This window comes from Anoplopoma fimbria, chromosome 2, assembly GCF_027596085.1.
Source record: "Anoplopoma fimbria isolate UVic2021 breed Golden Eagle Sablefish chromosome 2, Afim_UVic_2022, whole genome shotgun sequence".
Taxonomy (NCBI): domain Eukaryota; kingdom Metazoa; phylum Chordata; class Actinopteri; order Perciformes; family Anoplopomatidae; genus Anoplopoma; species Anoplopoma fimbria.
This window is the reverse complement of record NC_072450.1, coordinates 23,854,292-23,877,468: the sequence shown is the minus strand read 5'-3', so window position 1 is coordinate 23,877,468 and position 23,177 is coordinate 23,854,292. Positions and strand designations below refer to the sequence as shown.

The window sequence follows — 23,177 nt, the reverse complement described above, 5'->3', positions numbered from 1 at the left end:
AATCTTAAGTAACTATTACTGAAGCTGCTTTTACATTAGACCAATCCAAACAATGGCTTTGTATTGATTGTTATTAGACTCTAAATGAAATTATCTGACAGTTGAATTTGCTTTTCTTTTACAATCCAGTCTCTTACTTTACTGTCACTGTTTTAAGTAGATGTTATAAAATGGTTGTATCGCCTCGTCAGGTGTTTCATGAGGAAAGGCTGAGCAGGAAGCGCTCCTGGGAAGAAGCTGAGAGGTTCTGTCAGGCTCTGGGAGCCAATCTGCCCAGCTTCACAAGCAATGTTGAGATGAGGGCCCTGCACGGTATCCTAAGGGGCACCATCAGGTATACACGCATCACAGCATGCAAGTCCTGTACGCGTTGCCATAAACTGTTGTGTCTAAAAAATTAAATGGCAACATCCCCTTTTTGTTTCTGTGAAAGAAGATTCATTTGGTGTCATGAATGACTGTTGGTTTGCTCTGGTGTTCTTGTTGCAGTGATAATCGGTACTTCTGGGTCGGCCTGAACAGAAGAAACCCAGCTGATCGCTCCTGGCAGTGGACCAACGGCCAGCCTGTGAGTGTGACTCTAACCATAAACGCATCCCTAGTACTCTGTGAGAACACATATTATATAAGACATAAGTCATTCAGGGTTTTTCAACAAATATTCTTTCATCAATTAACATGTTGATTATAGTCATAGGTTTTATGTCAAGACAGTGAATTCTTAAAATTCATGGAGCAAATCAAAGTATATTGAGAACAAAAAGAAGATGATATCAGTGCTGGATTAAATTGCTTAATAAAAGTCCTTGCGTATAACCATGCAGCTGAAACTGCACTTTTTATTTATCCCAAACACAACATATCTGGCTTGAATGTACTTATTGCTCTGTATTGCATTTATTTTTGAGTAAGAAGTCTGTTTATTTCATTTATAACAGGTTTCTATGGATGTTTTACACCAAGATTTCCATGAGGATGATGCATACAGTCGGGACTGCACTGCGTTCAAGGTGAGCTCTATTTCCATACACACTTATGCATTTTAAATGTGTAATCTCTTATATTTTCTTGTCTTTTCTGTATGGATGTTTTTTATTTTGTATTTCAGTTTAGATATATGTGGTTATCTATACTGTACAGCTTAATCAGAGAATCAAGACCACATTCCTCTGCTGTTTGAGAGTCACAATCTGCCCCCATTGACTCAGTGACGTCATGTCCTCAGTAGTTCCTGTGGTTTGTTTTTCACATCACAAGGACACTGTCACTTGACATGCATCAAAGTGACCATGATGATATTTATCTTTGTTTTTTAGACTTGTGTTTCACACAAAAGGGAACTGATTCTCTTTTTGCGGTTGCCTCCATATAAGAAGTAGTTTTTGTAATCTTGCCAATCAGACTCTGACCTCTGCTGTCATTTAGGTTGTCTCAGTTAGGAACTTTCCTAGTGGCTTTTCCTTTCTTACACTATATCTGCAGGTAGCAACAAACTGTGCAATGTCACACATATGAAACAGCTTTTCTTGTATATTTCATTTATGATGATATTCATGCAAACAATCTATGTCCTTGTTAGACATCGAGGAGCACCTTGAAACACCTGTTTGTGTTTCTGATGCAAGACTTGCCTCCCACCCCGTTCTACGCCACACCGTTTCACTGTGATGCCAGGCTAGAGTGGGTCTGCCAAATACCCCGCGGTAAGACTCTTACCAAGACTGCTTAATTAAAGGGATTTTTGATGTTACTGTAATTTTGTGATCCAAGGAGTTGATTTATTTTTTCAGTTTTAGAAAGCACAATAATGAGGTGAAGATTGAGATTTCCCAACATGTGATTTAAAAATGTTCTGGGCTTATGCATAAATGAACTTGACCCCAATATGATGTAGTAATTTGGTTGTTTTTGGTAAAACTCTGCATCTAACTCGTTCTTTGTTCACATTGTATGTTTCAACAGGAAAGACGCCAAAGAACCCAGACTGGTACAATCCCGGTAATGACCAAATCTTTCCGGTTTCTGTGTTGAAATCAAATGGCCAGAATTTCTTTGACTGAACATTTTTATTCTCAGATGATCTGCTAATAGAATAATTTGAATCCTCTGCAGGTGGACACCATGAGAGTTCTATCTTCATAGATGGAGCAGAGTTTTGGTTTGTTAACGAGCCTAAGCTAACGTTTGAGGAGGCAAGGCTCTTTTGCAGTTTGAATGGCAGCAAACTGGCTGCACCATTCAGCTCGACTGCTGCCGGACAGATCCACCAGCACCTAAAAGAAGTAAGTGGCCATACAATGATTTCTTTACACTTTTTTTCTCCAATACCGTTTTCATACATGCAGCTTAGCTGCTTCAATTAAGGACAAAACAGAATCTTTAATACACATTTCAAAAGACAGCAATAAATGTAAGCCACATGAGTAACGTTTTTTAACTGCAAAGCAGGAGTGAAGAGGTGCGCCTCGACTCAATCCCTCTGAGATATCTGTCTGAGCAGTTGCCATCACCATGACAACCTTTGATTGCTGCTGGATGAGCCACAGCTGATTGAGATGAGCTAATTAGTGCAGTTTGACACAGACAAACACAAGCACTCAGGACATTTTCAGTCTTTTCTATTCCTTTATACTTTGAGCTTGAAACTCTATTCAAACCTTACAATGTTCCACATCTTTCAGACATCATTGGTATTTTTTTACTTTTACAGACAGAAATAATAGTAAAAATCTTTTAATGATTCATTAACTGTCCCATTAACTGGGGCACTTGAAAATTCATAAATATGCTTGTGCAATTAAATGGAAAAAATCCAATTCTTTTTTTTTGCGATTTACCCTGCATCCGTACTTGATTCGTAGAGCCTGGTGACCAGGAAATTCTTTCCATTAGCTTCTGGTCATGGGAAGCTGACAATATTTAATGATAAAACAGCTGGAAGCAGTCAAAATAAAGTAGAACAAAGTTCTGACCCTATGCTAAACACTAAAATACAAAAAAACAAAAAACTTCATAAGCTTCATTAAGCTTAAGGCAGTTACTCCCCATCTCTGCATGAATTTCGAACGTACTCTTGTGAGTCCTCCAACTTTATTGAAGTGCAATAAACGATCACTGGAGAGCTTCCGAATATGTTTCTGATGCATCCATCAACTACAGTCAAGTATTTACATAAAAATAATTCTAATTTTTTCATTTATATTTCCCACGTTTTTCCACATCAAAGATTTTTTTTGGGGGCCTTGTTTCTTGCCTGCTTGACGTCTGTCCTCATGATTATTGCCTTAGAAGTTTTAAATGTTTTTGTAAAATATTTAATAAACTCTTAAGAAAAGAGATAATAGGTTGATTATCGGATTCTTTTTTTATGTGGTACTTTTGCTTGCGTGTTTTTAACAGTTGTCAAGTTCTCCAACGCAGAACTGGTGGCTCGACATGAGAGAGCCTGGACGGATTTTCCCCATGACGTAAGCCAGTACAGTTCCACACATATACAGGTCATGGTGTACAAATACACAGTGTGATGTTAACAGATATACTGTATGTTCTAGGTACACCCAGATGTACTATTACCATTCAGTTTTCCTGGGCAGATGCACATCCATCAGTCCTGAAAACTTCTTTCCAGGTGAGCAAACGTCATAGTGTTTCTTTACAGCTGAGGATGGTTACAGATATTTTTTAACTTCCATATTGTGTGGTTAGAAAACAACTTCAGCTCATATATTTAACTTTCAAGATAAATATTCTTCAGATTTAAAACTAAGTTTCCAGGGGCTTTAAAGCTACAAGTATTAATTTCAAATATCTGGATATTTTTCCAGAGTAGCGTAAAACTAAGAAATCATATATTTTTAAGAAGTAATCTGACTTTAATCCTTCCAGAGGGCAAGACAAGCTGTGATGCACATTACCTGATTTGATTCATTATCATGCTGCTAGTCTCTTTAACTAATCCACACATTTACTTTGATATGTTTACTTGCAGAGCATAAGCGCAGTTGCCATCAGCAGTTGTCCTTTGTGTGTGAGAGACACAACACCACGTCAGTGGAGATAAACCCTCTGGAGCCTCAGCCTGGAGGACTGCCCTGTGGAAATGGCACTGCGTCCTTCAGAAATAAGGTCTGATCGCTCAACAGCGTCTACATTTTAGAGACTGCATGAGACCTAAAAGGCAGATCTACTAATGTCCTTGTGGTCGTATACTTTAACACTACATTTTCTATTTCTATACTTCAACAGAAAGTCCTCCTGTAAACTCTTTACCACAGACTGAAAATCTTAATTTCCCACAAAAAAAATAGCACAACATAGACAATTTCCATTTGAGATATTTCCATCACAGTGGCAGTTTAGTGCAAATGGCAAGAAGAACTATTGTTTATTTAAGACATATTTACAGCTTGAGTGACACATTTTTCAGAACAATTGTTTAGCTGGATGGATTACCATTCAAACTATTTTGCTTGCTTATCATCTGCCCATTGTATATCTCTTTGTGTATTTTTTGTAACCTTAATTTAACTTGGCAGTCTCTTGTGATACAAGTGGAAACTTGACAAAATGGTAGTGTGGAGTATTCCACACAGTGTGATATGGGTGTCTTTTTTTTCTTTTTTTAGTGTTACACACTGATGACGAGCATGAAGCCCGTGTCATTCAAGTATGCTAATGAGGAATGCCAGTCAGTGAGAGGAACCCTGCCCACTATATCGGATCAGGCAGAGCAAGGTGAGGACGGCTATAGTTCTAGCTCTATGTTTGATAAACAAGACGGGCATGGTTAATACAGCCATTATGACTCTGATGATGTTAAATACACTGTTAAATATTTTTAAATACATTTTTTTACAAGATAAGATAAGATAATCCTTTATTAGTCCCACAGCAGGGAAATTTACAGGATTTACAGCAGCATAGAGTATAGCGCAAAACAAGTATTATAAATAAGCAAGTAAGCAGTAAAAACAGTAAAGAATATAAAATAAGTAAAAAAATAAATAAAAAAAAAAAAAAAAAAAAAATCCACAATAACTAAAATATTATAAATACAGACAGAATAACTATGTTTGATAATGTTCGTATGTGAGCTAGTCAACTAAGAAATCCTAAATCCTTAGAGTCAAAATGCATTGTCTGTTGAACCCAAATCATTTTCATCGTACTGTAATTGTGTGTTACAGACTTCATCACCACCCTTTTGCCAAAGATGAGAAACATGGACAGTATATGGATTGGTCTGAAAATCATGCATGGCGACCCCGAATGGGTGGACCAGTCCCCGGTTAACTACGTCAATATTAACCCCCTGATTCTGGGCATGCACAAAGATATAAAAGTCAACGTAGGTTCCTCTTACCTTTTTAAATGGGGACATAAATGGGTCTGTTTACAGGTCTTTGAGAGAACTACTGCATGTGTGAAAAAGTTGCATAAAGGCTATTTTTGTGGCTCAAGGGGGAGCTGTGTAATTCTATTAAATGCCTTGAGTGACAATAAAAAAAGTGAGGTATCCAGACCTTTATAGCCTGTTCTTTACTGTTAGCAATAGCTAGCTCATAATGAAGGGAAAAGGGGGAAAAGAGGCGTAACCACATTTGAATTCACGATGTATTTTTTGTCTCTACTTTTTTGTTCTTGCTTGACAGACATGGGATACGGAGAGTATGGATTTGTGTGTGTTTTTGATCAATAACCCACATTCTGCCATGCTGGGTACCTGGGACTATTCTTCCTGCACACAATATCAAAATGTGGCCTTCTGCCAGCACTATGCAGGTAAATCTCCACCTCCAGCTCTGAATACTACTTTATTGTACAGATTTTTCTCACTCAGTCAAGTCACTTAATCTGGCATGCTCCCTCCCCTCATTCCCTGTCATCTCTCTACCGTAGCCTCTCTAATAAAAGGCATAAAGTGCCTACATTAATACTTCTTACGTGACATGATGTACTTAAAACACGTGGTTTACTCATTTCAGATAAACTAGAGGAGCCCCAAGTGCCAGCAGAGCCCTTCCAGGTCAACAACCACACCATCCTGCTGCTCAACAAAAATCTCACCTGGTTCGAGGCCTTAGAGCAGTGTAGGAACAACAACATGGACCTGGCAAGCGTGGCCGATACCTTCCTGCAAGCCACCCTCACTGTGCACGTGAGCCGTGCACGCAAGCCAATGTGGATAGGCCTCTTTAGCGAAGACGTAAGTGTGCCGAAGAAGAGCTGCCTTTATTTGAACCCACTAGTTTTATGAGACACTTCCTAGAATATTTTCTTTGGGTTTTGTGTGCAGGATGGGATCCACTACCGCTGGACGGACCACAGTCACACTGTGTTCAGTCGCTGGTCTTCTGACGTCACCAGTGGCTCGTGTGTCTACCTGGACACCGACGGCTTCTGGAAAGCCACCGAGTGTGAGGAGCAGCTGGGAGGTGCTATCTGCCACAAACCACATGGTATGGACTGCTAAACTGCTCTTACAGCCAATTCCTGCCAGTGGTGGTGTATCAGGCTTATAGGGTTCACAGCGATGCCAGTTCTGGCTCAAAATGTTTGTGTGCTGTGTTGAAATGTACAACACTGCTGGTAATTCCTCTGTGGTAACAGGAAGTAGAGTCTGTTGTAGAGGAATATAAGGAACATAGAAGATAAAGCTATGGCTTTCTCTATTTGGCTTGGCTATCAAAACAAAGCACAAGCAAGATCTGGGGATTGTAATCGAGTGGTCATTTAACAAGAGACTATAAATCGAAATATTAATATATTCTTTTATGAATATGGCTTTGCAGAAGAAAAGAAACCCGTTATTCAATTTTATGTTTGATTGCAATGATACAAGAAGCGGTTCTGATTTCTTTTTTTAAATCACTTTTTGTAATCATTGTTCTATATATAACTATATATAACTTTGAAAAGTGTTTTATCATTTTGTCAAAATTGAAACCATTGTAAATCCTTGTAGACTTCCTAACTTCAACAAAAGCAAATTCTAAATTCTTCTCTGTGTTGTGAATCCTTTTTATTTGTTTAATCTCATGGATTGAAAACCTCAGGTTTCATCTACTTTTAAAATCTCTCCCCTCTCTGTTGGCATGCGTCAGTATTTTTGCAAATCCTAATATTCTGAAACTATATGAACCAAAATGTAAATTTATGTATTACAGAAGACATCATCCCCACACCAGAGGATGTTGCAGCCAAGTGCCCCCATAAAATGAATGGTCCAAACTGGATCCCCTTCAAGAACAACTGCTACTCCTTCAAGCTGGTCTCCACCAGATGGGACAAGTTTGACCAAGGACGGGTTCAGGACACCTGCAAGACACTACGTAAGAATCTCACAACACTGGGAACATGTTGTCATGCGTAGGTTTGCTTATAAACTTTATCTAACAGACTGACGTTGCTGAAGTTGTTAGTGATGATGCGTTTATGTTTCAGATGCAGATGCAGACATCCTTACCATCCGAAATTCAGAGGAGAACGAGTTTATTAAGGAGCAACTCGTACCGTTTAATAACCTGGTCCAATTTGTATGGCTGGGGCTGTTCAAAGATGACAACGGTAAATACTTTTACGGACATCTATGTCAATTTTAAAGCATGTGCATATCAACACTGATACTGGTTCTTCAAGTGTGTGTATTTGTGTAACAATGCCAGGGTAAATTGGTAATTCTGTTCTGCTGTAGATAACCTGATGAAGTGGTTTGATGGCACAAATGTCCAATATTCCAACTGGGCAAAGGGCAGACCAGCTGTGGACCGACCATTCATGGCTGGTCTCACCGTTAACGGCAACTGGATCCTCGTCTCAAACCAAAAGCTATTCACAGAGTTCAAACAAATGAGCATCGTGACCTGCAAACTGGACCTCGGTTGGTGTAATGCACTTCACGTCATAATTCAGTATTCTAATACGTTCTGTTGAAAATGTATCGCGCTCAAATGATCACACCTCCTTTTTAATCCTTCCCTCCCAAGAACCAAAGCAGGAGTACAACCTGTCATCCGCGGATTTCCGGCATTACGGCAACTTAAGTTACGAGGTTTTGACCAAAAAACTGAGTTGGCACCAGGCTCTGGAAGAGTGTGGTCAGGGTGGAGGCCACCTGGCAAGTGTCCACGACTTCCAGCACAGTGCACATGTGAGGCTCATTGCCAAGACTGACGGCTTCCCACTCTGGATTGGCCTATCGAACCAGGATGTAAGAATCTGAGCAAAAGAACAGTTCCTAGCTTTTAACTGAGTACATCCCAAGTACGTCACGTTTGGATTTATTTCTTTGCAAACAGCCTTGGCACTCACTCTCTCTCTCTCTCTCTCTCTCTCGCCGTGCAGGTTAGTGACTTGAACTTCGAGTGGTCCGATGGAACGGGATTTGACTTCAAAGCCAACATCTCTGAGGGCTCCAGCTCAGACAAACAGGAGGCCAGCTGTGTCTATGTTACCACTGCTGGAGCCTGGGTGAGAACCAGCTGCAATACCTTGTTAGACGGAGCCATCTGCTACACCACCACCATCAGCACCCCTTCCCAGAGTAAGACATCAATGTGTTGCATATATTGAACTACATTGCTCTTCTTACATCATGTAGGAAAAGGGAAATGACTGTAACTGGTTTTGAATGGCAGAAGTGATTCAGAGGAGAAAACCTGCACCACTGAATCATTCTGTACGTTATGGCGTTATGCATCTACTTGTGACTTAGTTTGTGTCGTAGTGGCATCGGCCGTCATCCATCTTGTTTCTTTGTTGTCATGAATCAGGAGCCAGACTGCAGGTGGCCCCAGAGGCCAATCACTGCCCTCAAAGCAACGGCATGTCCAAGTGGGTGCAGCATCAGGACCACTGCTACGCCTTCGACATGAGCTTCTACAACTTCAGCGTGTACAGCATGGAGCAGGCCCGGAGCATCTGTCAGAGCATGGGTGAGTGGATGTTTGGTGTAAGGAGGGTCAGAATTAGTATTCATCTGAGGCAACTGTAGTCCACTAATTGTTTTTTTTCTGCTAACAGATGCTGAACTACTGACCTTAAAAACCAAAGAAGAGAACGACTTTGTGTCAAACTACATGTTTAATGACCCTCTCATCACCAGTCGAGTATGGCTCGGCATGGAGGTCGATACTCAAGGTAAACACCATCATTTAATGGGAAGCAAGGCAGTTGAGCATTGTTTATGATTTATGTAACACTACAAATTCAACAGATTGAAATTTCAATCATGATTATATTCCTGCATATCATTCAAGAGTTTGATTTGTAAATGAAAAATGAGCTTCTTTTGTTTGTTTGTTTGTGTTTATAATTGACAATATAGAAAACAATACAGCAAAATAAAATATTGTTAATTTAGATCAACCCAAGTGTTCTGAAAAAAAAAAGAGGAAAAAAAGAACTGTCAATGAATTAGTGAGTGATAGCTGATTTCTGGTGGTTGACCTCTCTGTTTGTATGTGAAGAAAACAAAGGAAGAAATAGAAAAATATATAAATGGTAATTACATCAGTACTTTCAGTTCTGCTGCTCCAAGTGGCCAAAAAAACGAATGTTTTAATAAATCTGTGCGCTAACTAAGTCAGGTTTTTACCCTCAACATCGTACAGAAACACACTATTTGTGACATTTGGGTTGTTGGACAGTGATGATAGTCCTTCTTCCATTCCTCTCTGATAATCTCCTTGTTCCTCCTCTCAGGTAAACCAGTATCCTGGCAGGATGGCTCGGTTCTCGATTACTCTAACTGGAAGTCTAAGGCCTTGGTTACTGGGAAGAAGTCTGATCCCAACTGTGCCGTCATGATGGCAGGAGAAGAGGGAATCTGGAAACTTGTTAGCTGCAAGGCAAGCCACAGCCGTGTTGTCTGCAAAGCTGAAGCAAGTGAGTATCACAACTGCATTTAATTTAATTTAATTTGGGGAAATGTGCTTCAGTCAGGAACATTTGCGTCATAGATTTGATCCATTTATTGCAACAATGGAAATACAGTTATACTTGGCGCTGGGGCTCCGCTACTGACATGCTCCCTGGATGGCCAAGCAGCTACTAAACCAAAACAGGGAGCACCATACATAGACCCCCCCCCGGTCTACAGAAATGAGCCCGAGGTTAGAATTTCAATTCCATTTCGACAATTGTTATGTAAGGTTAGCTCTATACTAGCAAGGGGGGGGAGGCTGGGGTGGAGGAGGCGAAGCTTTGCCAGCGGTATGGTCGTAACGCGTCGGTGTAACAAGGATCAGTGAGAAGGGAGTCATATTTAAATGGCCCGCCTTTGGTGAGAGTGAGCAGTGATTGGTGTGTGGCCGATTAGAAGCTATGATTCGATCGGCTGGCTGTCAGCCGGTTACAGCTGGGGGCGTATGACTTCCGTGTCCTGCATGAACTAACACTAAGCTTCATTTATTTGCTTTCTTGCCTAGAGTTAGATGAGAAGATAGTCGCTTAGCACAAAGGCTAGAAAGGGGGAACGAGCTAGCCAGGCTCTGTCTGAAGGTAAACATTTGGCAGACAACCAGCAGAGACTCTAGGAAGTTAAAGAATAATCCAGCACATAATCACCCGTAAAACGTCAAATTGTCATTTTTACACAAAAACAGGCTAGCTGTGCCCCACTATTTGTAGTGTCTGTGCTACGCTAAGCTATCTGGCTCCTACGTCATATTAACCTATTTATAGACATCAGAGTGTTACCAATTTACTCATTTAACCTTCAGCAAGAAAGAGAATAAGAGTATTTTTCAATGAATCTCCACCTTCTCTAAAGTTAAGTAACTTCACAGACAACAGTAGAGGTTTTACATGTTTGATTTCAAACAAACATTCTTTAGTTTGTCTTCCTGAGGAGTCTGAGCTCAAATAAAAGCTGCATGAACTCAAACATGATGACATCTTGTTTAATGGGACTAAAAGCCTCTACAAACTGACTAACTGTTGACTCTCTGACACTTCACTTTTGCGTCCTCAGAGTCCGGAGGCTCTCCTGTGGCGTTGGGTCTCTTCATCGTGGTCGTCCTCGCTCTCTTAGGGGCCATCGGCTTTATCCTCTATAAGAAGAGAGGAGCCCGCTTCTCCTCTACCGTACGCTACAAGAGGACCTTTGATGAGGCAGACGCCACCAGTATTATAACAGAAGCTGACTGAGCTTGCTTAAGTATTCAGCCTCAGGGAGTGTTGATGTGCCTTGGGTGCATTTTAAGTACTTTTCAGCAGCAGCAGATGCAGCCTTCCCCTTTCTTAAATTATTTATTTATCCCGCTTAAGCCTGCAGACTTTCTACAATTATGTGTAAAACTGTAAATATAGTTAGAGAATTCTGGAAATCTGCCAATTCAGTTTCTTAATTTGAGTTATTTTAGATCAAGTTGATCAAGAGTCCCGTGTTATACCTAATGTAAATACTGGGACTGATGATCTCTGGTACGTGTTGATCATTGACATTGGAGGTATTTCTTTAAAAAAATCTATTGTGAAAATTATTTAAGTTGATTTACAGAAATATTCATCCCGACACAACACTACCTTTCAGCAACTTTAAAAAACGGGTTAAATTGCACTGATGTATGAGTGACTCCAAACTATCAGACACAAAACGTGCATTTATTAGTTTATACCGTATGTGTCGTTACTCATTCTATTTCATTTTTCATCTTAAAAAGATTTGATTTCCATGTGGTTACAATTAACAATACATTGAGACCAGTCCACCTGAAAATACAGTAAGATCTGTTTTTCTTTGGCTTGAGTGTTTATAGTTTTCCCACAAAGAACGCCCCATAACTGTACCCGAGCAAAAGGAAGAAACTAAAGACTTGCTCTTATGTTAATGTCTAAATGTATTTTTACGACAGACAATGCCGTTGAGTACTTTACATTGTATTTTAGGACTTTTGACTGTGACATTACTGCGACAACTGATAACCCTCCACCATAGCAAATCACATTAAAACTATTTGGATTGAGAGATTGCACTCTGGTCAAGAAAATACATTTTTATTTTTAGTTGGACTGTCCCTTTTAAATAAGTAGATAAAATTGTGAATGATCTCACTGATTGTGCCTTTAGCATCATAACTTCAGAAGAAATAGGAGGTTAAAGCCACTGGATAGGGTTATTTTCAGAGTATTTGCTGATGACTTATTAATACCTAACAATATGTTTTTAGTTGTCAATACATAAATAATGCAGGAGAGAAATCTGATATTTTAGTCCTGCTGCTTGGTTTTAAAAGTGTAGGACACTGGCTTAGCCTCATATTTCTTTGTTTGTATAATTTGTCTGTCTATGTAGATCTGACTTTCCTATGCACTTAACTACTGAGCAAGAACGCACTTTAATATGTCGTGGAGCTACAGTTCCTATGTTTAAGCACAATGGCGTTTGGAGAGTTTTTAGAGACGTTCAAATTGCACTGTTTTTTTGCTGTGAATGCTTTGTAAATACTTTTTATAACTGAAAATGAACCAAAGATGCGCTGAGCTGAATTAAAGTTCAAAAGCCTGAGCTTTCCTTTCACCTTGATGAACGGCCTCAATACGGCTTGTTAACCCTTTCATATCAAATTGTAAACCAAATGTCAGTGGGTTGTTTTTTTTATTTCACCACCACTTCCTTAGCAGATCTATGAGCTCAAATCAGGTACAGTTTCCTGCCAATAAAATTTCCTGTCTTCAACGACCTGTCGTTTGTTCCTTATTTTATTTATTATCTACGCCAGGTGGATCATGTCATTTATCCAGCGTTTGTGTGTATGTGAGTGAGTGTGCATCTCTGTGTCCGTCCACTCCTAAGCTGCCTAACAACTTGGTGAGTTTAGTTCAGTTTTAGTTCTTTACAACGACTTTGAGCAGATTTCCTTTGCTCTCTCTCTCTCTCTCTCTCTCTCCACTCTACTCCGTTCACCTTTCTCATTCGGGTATGTGATGTAAATTTGTAAAGGAGTTACTGCGGGCAGTGAGAAAAGCCGCTGTGGGCGCTGATTAGAATGAGTGGCTGCACCTGTGCCTGATGAGGACTAGGGGGGGGTGTAGGCAACGTAGAAACAGAGGATTGAGAGCGGTCCCATGGTTCTAGGGTGTGGTGCGGTGCTTTGTGAGGACAGCCAAGCCTAGCAGAGCACTCATTGCTTGGGGTGGGTGCCGTTTGCATATGGAAAACCAAGTATCTGTGCATGTATTTCCACAAGATAGATGTTAAAAACAAGTGCTTTAAAGTCTCTTAGAAGAGCTCTAAAAAAAACAGCAAAAATCTTAATTTTAAGCCTAAAACGCTGCTTTTTACACCATATAAAAGCAGTCACAAACACTGTTTTGGCAAAGCAACGCAAGTGATCCATGATTTCTTTGTAAGTTGCAAAGTATTCAGGGAATTAAATAGTAATTTGCCTGATAATATGATCACCCTGCCTGCCTTCATTTCCTTTTAAAATGACCTCTTTAATTCATTGTAGTGTAAATCTAACTGTTGGGTTTTGTCACTGCAAGAGATGGCACTTGGGCTTTAAAATGTCCTCATTCACTGATGATTTAGAATTTTACAGTTCAGACTATTAAATATTGATTTGCCTAAGAATATCATCACCTTACCTTGTCTTTTTAGAATTACCTATATGAATCTTTTGATTGTGAAGATGTAAGTCTATATGATGGTCTCTGTTGGGTTCATACTGATGAAATAGAGGCGTTTAATGACACTCGGGCTTTACATACTCTCATGCCGGTTGGGGTTGCCGGGGAATTAGGAGAGCGACAGATGCTTCTCAGCTTGTGTAGAGTCGCTCTTGCAGCCATTTTGACATTGCAGAGTAAACACAGGTGTAATTAATTAAATTAATTACTTATGTCCCCGTTTCCTTTAGGTGGACCCTGGTATTGTGCATGCTGGCTCACTAGAATAGCAAGTGACACACTAAATAAAATGGTATAATTAATTTGATCAATAACACTGGGCTGCTGTGAAATGGGCCTTTTTCCTCCATCATTGAATGAAAATAGTCATTTTGAGATGTAATTTAAAGTAGAAAAATTTTACCCCAACACAGAAACTGTGCTGTAGCAAAGATTTAACAGATTTACACATATTCAGACAACTGGAAATCAGCATTCAACTATTGAAAGTTGGATCCACTGACAATGATTTCTGAATGGACTCATGTCAAATAACTAACACCCCAGCTGCTATCAGCGTCTCTTAAGTCTTTCCCATTATTCACCTGTATTATGTATAGATTACATTTCACTGTTAACAAGGCAGAACATTAATTAAATTGATGTTTTGGGGGTGGATATTTCGGGTTATCCCTATTGAACACGTTAAGAGGCAGCGTGATAATCAGACTGAGCTGCCATTTTGTGTTACAGCTGAACAAATCTGAGAATTGGACTCACAGGTGTTGAACCGGGCTCATGTATAGGCGCCAATATGTCGGAGGTGACAGCACATTGCTAGTGTGGAGAGTTTTTACTCATGTGTGTAGCAATTCATCTCTAGTTGAGAGAATGGAGCAGAGATTCAACCGTCAACATCAGTAGTGAGTCCAGTCAGAGAAGTCTTTGTGATGAACAGGAAGAACTTCCTGGTAATTATATTGTGCCTGCAACATGCATAGATAACGGTAAATAAGATAAATGGTGACTATGAGAAACGACATTACAGAAAAGGCAGTTTGCATTTAATCTTTATTTCCAAAAGGCATGAAACTAGATTTGTACATACATAAAGCATTTCAAACACAAACAAAGACGAAGAACATTTGTTTGATTGGGTAAAGTTCTCGTGTTTTACTTTCAACATATTTTCAGTGGTAAAAGTTGGAGAAAAACAGGAAATAACACAAAAGCATCCATTTTATCGTCACAATTTCATCCCCGCCAAGTACAAAGTGACACTTGTCACTGTTGTCCTTCTATGCTATTTCAATTCTTGCCTTTTTATTATAACATTAAAGCACTTGTGGTTCAAAAAGACTTGCATCTTTCATTTAATTATAACTGAATAAAGTGCACTCTCACAGAAACAGAAATACAGTGGCGACAAACCAAAATATTTTTACGCACTAGTTCATTTAGAGTTTGCATATCTGCAAAAGCAACCAGCAACAAAAGGCCAGACATGTTCCGTGCATTTGGCATTAGTCACTGCCGTTGCATTTCAAATGAACATGACTATGTCGATGCATGTGTGAAAACTGGGTGAGCTACCATATGGCATGGAGTGACCCACTTTTTTTCTTTTCTTTTTTTTTACCCTCCATCCACCACTTCCACATAATTAGTACTCCTCTTCCAGATCGTCGTCCAGGTCAGAGAACTCGATAGACGGTCTGTTGTCTCGCAGCTCGTCGTCACTTTCCCCGTGGGGAACTGTAAACCACACTCAAAGTCAGATCCAATGAACGCAATAAGTGCGAGATCCACAGTGTGCTACAGCTTTAAACATGACATTTACAGATGAAAGCATGCTTGCAGAACATCAGGAATGCCTTTCAACAAAGATAAGCATGGAAGAGAAAGGATTGAGCAACATACTTTCAAGGTTGTCCATGTGTTCATGAAGAATTCTCACCAGGTTGAATAACTGGGTGAGAGGAGGAAGCAGTTTTTTCTTTTCAAGATTTGTATTTTGTGCACAGTACCATCATTTAAGCATTTTTCAAATTGTGTTAATCACTATTGGCTTCAGTGTTGGTGGCTCAATGTGTAAGAAAGATACAATACATAGGAATGGCAGTATACACACGTTTTTGTTAAGGTGTGTTTACATGGGCAAGCTTGTGAACCTTATATCTATATCTCTTGAGCTGAATATCTCGCATTGTGTTAACTATAACACCAGCAGAAGACAAATCTCTGCCTGAACACTGTAATGAAGTCTGACAGACTCTGAAAGTCAGCCAATTATATGTTTAACTGTAGAGCTAGTGTCTGTGTGTGTGTGTGTGTGTGTGTGTGTGTGTGTGTGTGTGTGTGTGTGTGTGTGTGTGTGTGTGTGTGTGTGTGTGTGTGTGTGTGTGTGTGTGTTCTCACCCCAGCGGCATCGACTGCTCCGAGGACATCGGAGAACCTCTGCTCACAGAAATGCAGCAGCACCACCAGATAAAGGCCGCTGCTGATGAACTCGTCATATTCTGACTGTGAAGCAAGAAAAACAGCTTTCAGTTGAACTGCAAGGTTTTCATCCAGAATGTATACAGATCAGTACACGGTTGGCAAAATAAGGAAGAAGACCATCAAGAGCCTCCATAACAGTTTTTAAAAGCCTGGCATAAGAGACTAAAAGTCTCTGGAATGCTGTTGGATTTAATCTAAATAATTCTCTTACTCAAACTAATCAGTGAGCCCTCTAGCCCTGCATGGAAGCATCTGCATATATGTGTTTCCACTTATTCAGATTTTTGTCAACTATCTTTGTATATGCAAAATAATCACCCACTTTGTTCTCATTTTCATAAACTATGAATTTATGTTTCAGTCTCATTTAGCAGTATTTTTTTGCTTTTGATTAAAGATGAATGTATCGAGTGCTGTAAATATTTCACTTACATTTGCTAATAGGAGGTAAAACGCTGACTTACTTGGACATGGGTCCTGTATAACTCCTGTATGTCAAAGTTGTCTATGTTCAAACGCAGTTTCTCCTTGCAGAGTTCGCATGTTGTGATGGCCTCGAGGTTTGTGCCTAAAAGAAAACGACAAAAACACAGACTTGGTTGACATGACGTGGTTTTGGTGTAGGCTGCAGCGGAGTGAAGGTTGGCCGGTTACCTGAGCCGATTTTGGAGCGGAGCCACCTCTTGATGCAGTCCTGGTGGACGTACAGCAGACTGCCTGTACAGCGGCACGGCTTGATCAGGGGGTTGGAAGCAGATTCCTGCCCCATCTGGCAGATACGGCACAGGTCGCCTTCGTCCTCGTCAGAATCCTCCAGCAGCAGTCTTTAGCAGGACAATGAGGATTTTTACTTCTACGTTTGATACACTTTTTCATCTCTTGCTTCACAATAAAAAAAAATAAAAAAAAACAGCTAACAATTACTTAATAAGGTAATGTTAAAAAACGTCTTTGGGGAAAAACATCAGTTTTCTGTCTTGGAGTAAGAAACCCCCAAAAAAATGATTTCCTCTTTGGGCGTCCAGTATTAACGTACAAGAAGTGTTTTGCGTAGCTGAGGAAGCTTAATGATTATCTGACAAACCGAAGAGATTTGAGACCAAAACCTGCAAGATCATGTTTGTCAGTACGGTTGCACGAGAGACACTTTTGGCAATCCTAGAACCTTTACTTAAGGGGAAATTTGGTTGATTTTGGAAAGGCTTAATATCGTTGCAGTGTGTGTGTGTGTGTGTGTGTGTGTGTGTGTGTGTGTGTGTGTGTGTGTGTGTGTGTGTGTGTGTGTGTGTGTGCAAGTAAACAATGTTTGGCCACCCGCTGGGCTGCTTTGCATAGTCAAGTTGCCTCCTCGCCAGCAAATGAGCAGCGGGTGAACAGGAGCTCCAGTTAAACGGAGTGAAAGTGTTCAAAAAAACATGTATTGTAAGACCCTGCCACTTTAATGTAAGATAATTAAATAATAAAAAATACTTGAATATTTAGCGGCTTTCTAAGAGGACGAGAATAAAAGCATTTGTGGGAGTCCGTTACCTCTCCTTGATCTTGCGCAGCTTCTCCTGATCCACACTGGAGACGGGTTTCTCCAGCTGGCTCTCAGCAGCACCGAGGGGCCCCAAAGAACCCAAAATGTTGTTGTAAACTCCAACTCTGCGGCGTGGAGAAAATGCAGCCGAGGCATCTTCAAGCTCAGGTAACGCCACATCCTCGAGTCTGCGGGGATGACCTGCTCCAAAGGCCTCTACACCAACCGCTCCTTCATCATCATCCTCCTCCTCCTCCTCCTCCTCTTCCTCATCCTCCTCCTCCTCATCATCATCATCATCCTCCTCCGTAGCTTTATGCTCGAGATCATCCCACCTTCTCAGTAAATGCTGCGGACGGCTTTGGCCTTCTTCTAAGCCGGCAGCAGTGTGCGCACTCTCGCCCCGAGCGTGTCTCCTGAGGCGAGAGAGGAGGGGAGGGCAGCGGCCGCGGAGGGAGGAGGAGAGCCAGGAGTAGCTGCTGCCTCCCCCGTTGCCGCTGCTGCTGCTGCTGCTATTACTACTGCCGACGGCGGGCTCTCTCCACGATGGCGTTCTTGCCTGAGTCAGGCCGCTACGATAGCCATCGTTGTTCTCTTGGATAGGGGCCAGGTCCGCTCTATGATGCCTGAGGCTACCTAAGGTCGACTCCGACCCTCCGGGGTCAGCAGCCTCCACACTAGACACCCTGGTCCCCTCGTCGCTGTCCACAGACTCGGTGGACGGGCTGTCATCATCGAGGGAGCGAACACTGGAAGACCCACTGGAAGAGTCTTGGCTGGAGCGCCGCGAAAACAGACGGGACAAAAGGCGTCGAGTGGAGCTGCGGCCGTCTGGCTCCCCGCCTTCGGGGGCCGGCCTTGGAGGGAGCGTGGCCTCTGGCCTGGGCAGTGGAGTGGCGTACCTGGAGGTGTATGAGGCGTACGGGGAGGAGATATTTGAAGGGGAGTCGGGGCTCCTTGTTTGTTCCTGAGATGAGTGGAGGGTGGATGAGTAGCGGGACGTGGTTCTGTTGGTGTAGTCGCGCACCAGCGGAGAGGAGCGCTGGGAGGTGGAAGGTGAGAGGTGGCGATTCAGGGAGCTTTCTCTAGCAGCGGAGGAGGAGGAGGAGGATGAGGAAGAGGAAGAAAAGGAGGGATAGTAGGCGCTCTCTTTAGGCCGAGCTCCCTGCGCATATGTGGAGGTCACCCTGTCTGCCTGATCTGAAATGGGGAAAGAGACGGCCGGTTTGTGTGAGATTGGCTCATGTGTAACAATGCATTATGGGTAGGTTGTGTACACAACAAAATATGCCTACACAATGAGGAAGCCGATCCAGGAGTCCTGAGCCTTCTTTCTCCCAACCCTGAGAGCCCGGGCTCGTGCTTGGTCTCTAGCTCTCTCCTGGACAGCAGCGGGTTGGAGGAGGAAGAGGACGACCGCGAGAGAAAACGGCACGAGCTCCACGACGAATCGCAAGGGTCGTTTGGTTTTGCACCTGTACCTGTTAGGAAAGATAGTAGACAAGCTGTTGAGAGGTTTGCTTATAGTTATTAATATCCTTTTTTGACACACAGACTCAGTTGTGGATTTACAATTAGCTGGTGCAACCTGATCCTGGAGTGCAACTGATTACGAGACAGTTATTAAGGTAGTGCCACTGCTTCAAACGCTGCTAGTTCTTTTCACATCAAATTGACTTGTTGCATCTCAGCAAAAATGGCAACAAGAAACTAATCATTTCAGTTCAGAGTCAGGTTCCATAATCTATTTTTTGACATGTTATTCATTTTCCTTGAATGCCCCAAAACAGTCACCATGTTTGGCTTTAGTGTATCATGGCTTATGCAAGCAATTTTTAATTAGCCACCCGTGTTATCACAGCTTTGTTAACAATAGCACTGCTGTCAATTTCTATTTGACTCATTTCCCCTCTGAGCACAGCTGTCACCACGGTTTTCACTACTGTTACCGCCCGCACTGAAGCCAAATAAGACTATCCGACCAGCCATAAAATACCCAGTATTTTCTATGTAATAACTGTAAAGAACCATAGGCATCATCACAACATCTGTGTTAGCTTCTACTGCTCAAGAGCCAACAAGTGAGTACCTCTGCTACTGCTAAGGCCAGAACTGGAGTAGGTGGATCCTGTAACGGGGCTGCTGGCAGTTCTGGAGTACAGTCCTCTGTTGCTGTACGACAGTTTGGCCCTTTTAGAATCGCCATCATCAGTGACGTTCAATAGACCGGAGCGCATCCCCAACCTCTCCTCAGTATCCGTCTGAGAAAACAAAAAGGCACATATTTAATAACATTAATAATTTAGCAATGTTCCTCTAAACCTAAATGTTTAGAGTTTAAGGGTACATTTGATCACGGCTGTATTTTTGCCTGGTACAAACAAAGACACAGTTCAGCTTCAGTACCAGTTTGCTCCTGCTGCTGAGGGAGGATTCAGCCCACGGGCGATCATAAGATCGACTGGAGGATGTCAGAGAGGAGGGCAACTTCCAGCTGGTGGAGCGACTGTCAGAGCTGCCGTAGTCTCTGGACGAGCTCAGGAGGCGAGAACTCTTCAAAAAGGCAGAGCGGGTTAAACAAGTAGCATTAGTTGGTATTCGTGCCTTGGCAGATATGTAACACAAATATGTGTTAAAGTTTCCAGTATGTTAGTAGTGGGACAATTGGACGATCTCAGGTGGCGCTAGAGAGCAACATTCTGATGAATTGTTTGCCATTTTTTCAAGAAACCGTCACAGGATACCTTTAACTGTAGAACACTAAAAAAAAAAAAAAATTGTAAACGTATATAGATTTTTCTCTCCATGCATACTATTTTAAGAGGATAACTTAAATTAGTGCTCATTCCAGTATACCTATAATAATTTAAATCATGGTGAGTGCTTTATTGTGTGTTTCAACGTAGCTTGGACTCTTCTGGAAAGAGCAGGAACTAGACAGGGCCCTGGCCAACGGTAACTCTATCATTTGAGACGGGCCTTGACGAGCAGCAGGACTGAAATACGCACATTGTGTGCCAAGGAATCTAGGCTGCCCTATAAAAAGACCTCCAAAGTGTCTGCTGTTGCACCACTGATATGTGTAACTAGCTACTGCAGTACGCGCCTGAGGGGACCTGGAAGAAAAGAGCTTATTGAACACCGTCCCTCTGGAATACACCAGAAAGGCAGATAACCAAAGCCTCCAGTGGAGTTTAAACACAGATACAGTCGGGTGACGTGGACTTTAGTGTAGATGTTGTTATTGTTGCTCTTTAATTAAACCAACACTACTCCAGCTGACATTGTCACCCTGTGACATTTGCATACCAGGCTGAATTAAATGAAGCTGGTGTTCATCTACAATGAAAGCTAAACAAATAAAAAATAAAAAATAAGCATGTGGTTTGAATCTTATGTGAAAGCACCTTACTTAGGACACCAAGACTAATACAGGAAACCAAGGGAGTGGCGAAGTCCATTTGAATTATAAACACTGTATGCAAATGTATAGACAGGGGTGTGCACTGTGTATAAAACAATGCTATGCATGGACCCTAGCCTTCAGCCATTTCTGTACAATAAGCCCAAAGGCTGAACAGTCAGCCTACCTGGTGGTCCAGGTCCGCCTTGTAAGCCGACGACGCCCTCGGGAAGCGGTCATTATTCAGCACCGTCTCCCTGCTGTACAACCGGCTGGATCCGAGTGATGACGAGGACACCGTCGGACTGGATGTGTAGGACGGCCTTGAGCTGGGCAGACAAAAAGGAAGTCTCCGAGACCTGGAGTCCATCACGGATTGTCTGAAGACGAGAGATCCAAATATATTATTGCACAATAGTTGAAATGAGCTGGCAGTAAGCAGGAAGTAATTGCTCACACAAGGCCTCTTTTATTCCCCACCCAATGGCGTGAACTTCACACCCAACAGCTTTATAAAAAAAGGGCCTGCAACTTCTCGATCGGACTAGTAATAAAGTTTGATGATGCGGCGTGTGAGCATGTCGGATTTGATGATGGAGTGCACGTGACGGTGTGTCTGTAAACAAAAAAAAAAAGAAAACTTGCCACCATGCGGCTTCCTGGACTTGGTATCAAAGTCACAGTGCCTATCTTTGGGATTATGAACTCTGTCACATGAACATGACACTTCCGTGGAGCAAGCAGTAGGACGCTGAGCTGTGCGTCTGGGCAAGCAAGGTGCTCTGTAACGGTTACGAGACACTGAGATCATTTATTATTAAGCTGCACTACTAAATCCAGCACATAGTGCACTGTCAAGAAAATTGTAACATTTCCATTCAAGATGCATTTGCAACAGTTGACCTTAAAGGAAGAGTTGACAGTGTCTCACATAGGCTGGGACAGTATGAGTTACTCCCTGGTAGTGATATGGATCTGTGGACATTAGTTACAGCACATGTGGTGAAAGATAACTCAGGGGGGCCATCAGCCTGTCACACTGAAATGTCCTGCTGCAAAAGGCCAGATAACCAGACATTTTGAAACCCCAATGCAGCAAAATGAAACCTTTTCAACCAACCAGAATAGAAAAAAACGTCAATGCTTTCTCAAAAAACAAAACAATAAACACAACACTTTGATGGAAGCCGTCCAGGAAGTGAGTCTTAAAGAACACAACAGAGTCCAACAGGTTAAATGAACAGTCCCAGTTGATTCTGTTTATTTAAATGTAACAAGCTGCAGGTGTTTGTCTCCTAGAAACAAACACCTGCATTGAAGCAGCACCCACACAGCTCTCAATGTGTGGTTTGTGTGGTTTGTCTTCAGAGGGTTGTTGGTTCAACGCCACGTGGTGCTTCTGGTGCAGACTGTGATTGTGTTGATGTCGCCTTTGTAACAGCATAAATGTTAGCTAACAAGCTAACAAGCTAACAAAGCTGAGTTAGCTTTATCCATTAGCATGTTGTTTTTGCTCATTATCATTAGCTGCCTTGCACATTTTTTATTTGCGACAGTTAACGCCGGAGTCATTTATTATAAACACAAACACCCGTCCACAGGCTGTGTTTGGGCATGCTAACAGGTTAGCTTCGGCTCGCTGACAGTCCCCGCTAGCCTCCAGCTAGCTGGTTAGCTTCTCATTGTTCCCCACATTCAACATTAACTGCTGCTCGTCAGTTTCAGTCATCCGGCGACATTGTTGCCCAGCCTACCTACCTACCTACCTACCCCCCCTACACATACACACAGTGCCCTGTCGGCGGCCTCACCTGTGACTGCAGTCTTCCTCTCGTTAAGAACAACAGGAGCGACGCGTCCGTGTTGACTGCTGTGGACACAGACGGTCACGTGATCTGCATGGAGCCGAGGGGGCGTGGCTTAGAACCACGACTCACGTGATTCACCCACGGGCTTGTTATTAAAGACATAATAACTGATGTATTAATGCATCAGTTATGCGTGGAAGACAGAATGAAGGCTGATAAAACCAAGACATTAACGCTTCAAATACACCAGACAAAGTCAAACAGCGCCCCCGTGTGGCTTTGATGAGGAAGTAAATCATATTCTCGTTTTTTAAATATATTCCACCAACAA

General features: G+C 41.9%; 2 protein-coding genes across 2 annotated transcripts in view; one reads left to right on the top strand and one right to left on the bottom strand.

Annotated features, from left to right (window-relative positions):
• The window catches only part of ly75 (lymphocyte antigen 75), a 22,785-nt gene extending 10,103 nt beyond the window's left edge, over positions 1 to 12,682 (top strand). The window contains exons 13-35 of the mRNA XM_054607482.1: positions 192 to 334; positions 490 to 568; positions 939 to 1,010; positions 1,580 to 1,703; positions 1,963 to 1,998; positions 2,113 to 2,282; positions 3,400 to 3,467; positions 3,552 to 3,628; positions 3,989 to 4,125; positions 4,626 to 4,734; positions 5,187 to 5,347; positions 5,652 to 5,781; positions 5,985 to 6,205; positions 6,296 to 6,458; positions 7,167 to 7,331; positions 7,444 to 7,566; positions 7,694 to 7,879; positions 7,986 to 8,209; positions 8,344 to 8,542; positions 8,772 to 8,933; positions 9,022 to 9,138; positions 9,703 to 9,885; positions 10,973 to 12,682. Coding sequence (XP_054463457.1) covers positions 192 to 334; positions 490 to 568; positions 939 to 1,010; positions 1,580 to 1,703; positions 1,963 to 1,998; positions 2,113 to 2,282; positions 3,400 to 3,467; positions 3,552 to 3,628; positions 3,989 to 4,125; positions 4,626 to 4,734; positions 5,187 to 5,347; positions 5,652 to 5,781; positions 5,985 to 6,205; positions 6,296 to 6,458; positions 7,167 to 7,331; positions 7,444 to 7,566; positions 7,694 to 7,879; positions 7,986 to 8,209; positions 8,344 to 8,542; positions 8,772 to 8,933; positions 9,022 to 9,138; positions 9,703 to 9,885; positions 10,973 to 11,148 — 3,225 coding nt within the window. The 3' untranslated portion in view covers positions 11,149 to 12,682. The remainder of the gene's footprint in view (positions 1 to 191; positions 335 to 489; positions 569 to 938; positions 1,011 to 1,579; positions 1,704 to 1,962; positions 1,999 to 2,112; positions 2,283 to 3,399; positions 3,468 to 3,551; positions 3,629 to 3,988; positions 4,126 to 4,625; positions 4,735 to 5,186; positions 5,348 to 5,651; positions 5,782 to 5,984; positions 6,206 to 6,295; positions 6,459 to 7,166; positions 7,332 to 7,443; positions 7,567 to 7,693; positions 7,880 to 7,985; positions 8,210 to 8,343; positions 8,543 to 8,771; positions 8,934 to 9,021; positions 9,139 to 9,702; positions 9,886 to 10,972) is intronic.
• A 1,988-nt stretch (positions 12,683 to 14,670) lies between these two features.
• marchf7 (membrane-associated ring finger (C3HC4) 7) lies at positions 14,671 to 22,953 on the bottom strand. The gene is made up of 11 exons (XM_054611538.1): positions 22,850 to 22,953; positions 21,226 to 21,418; positions 20,042 to 20,188; positions 19,725 to 19,896; positions 18,931 to 19,116; positions 17,644 to 18,835; positions 16,768 to 16,937; positions 16,578 to 16,681; positions 16,030 to 16,134; positions 15,532 to 15,580; positions 14,671 to 15,366 (listed from the first exon to the last, which is right to left on the bottom strand). The coding sequence occupies exons 2-11, from the start codon at positions 21,406 to 21,408 to the stop codon at positions 15,275 to 15,277; spliced, it is 2,400 nt and encodes a 799-aa protein (XP_054467513.1). The 5' UTR covers positions 21,409 to 21,418; positions 22,850 to 22,953; the 3' UTR covers positions 14,671 to 15,274.
• Between the last annotated feature and the right edge of the window lie 224 nt (positions 22,954 to 23,177).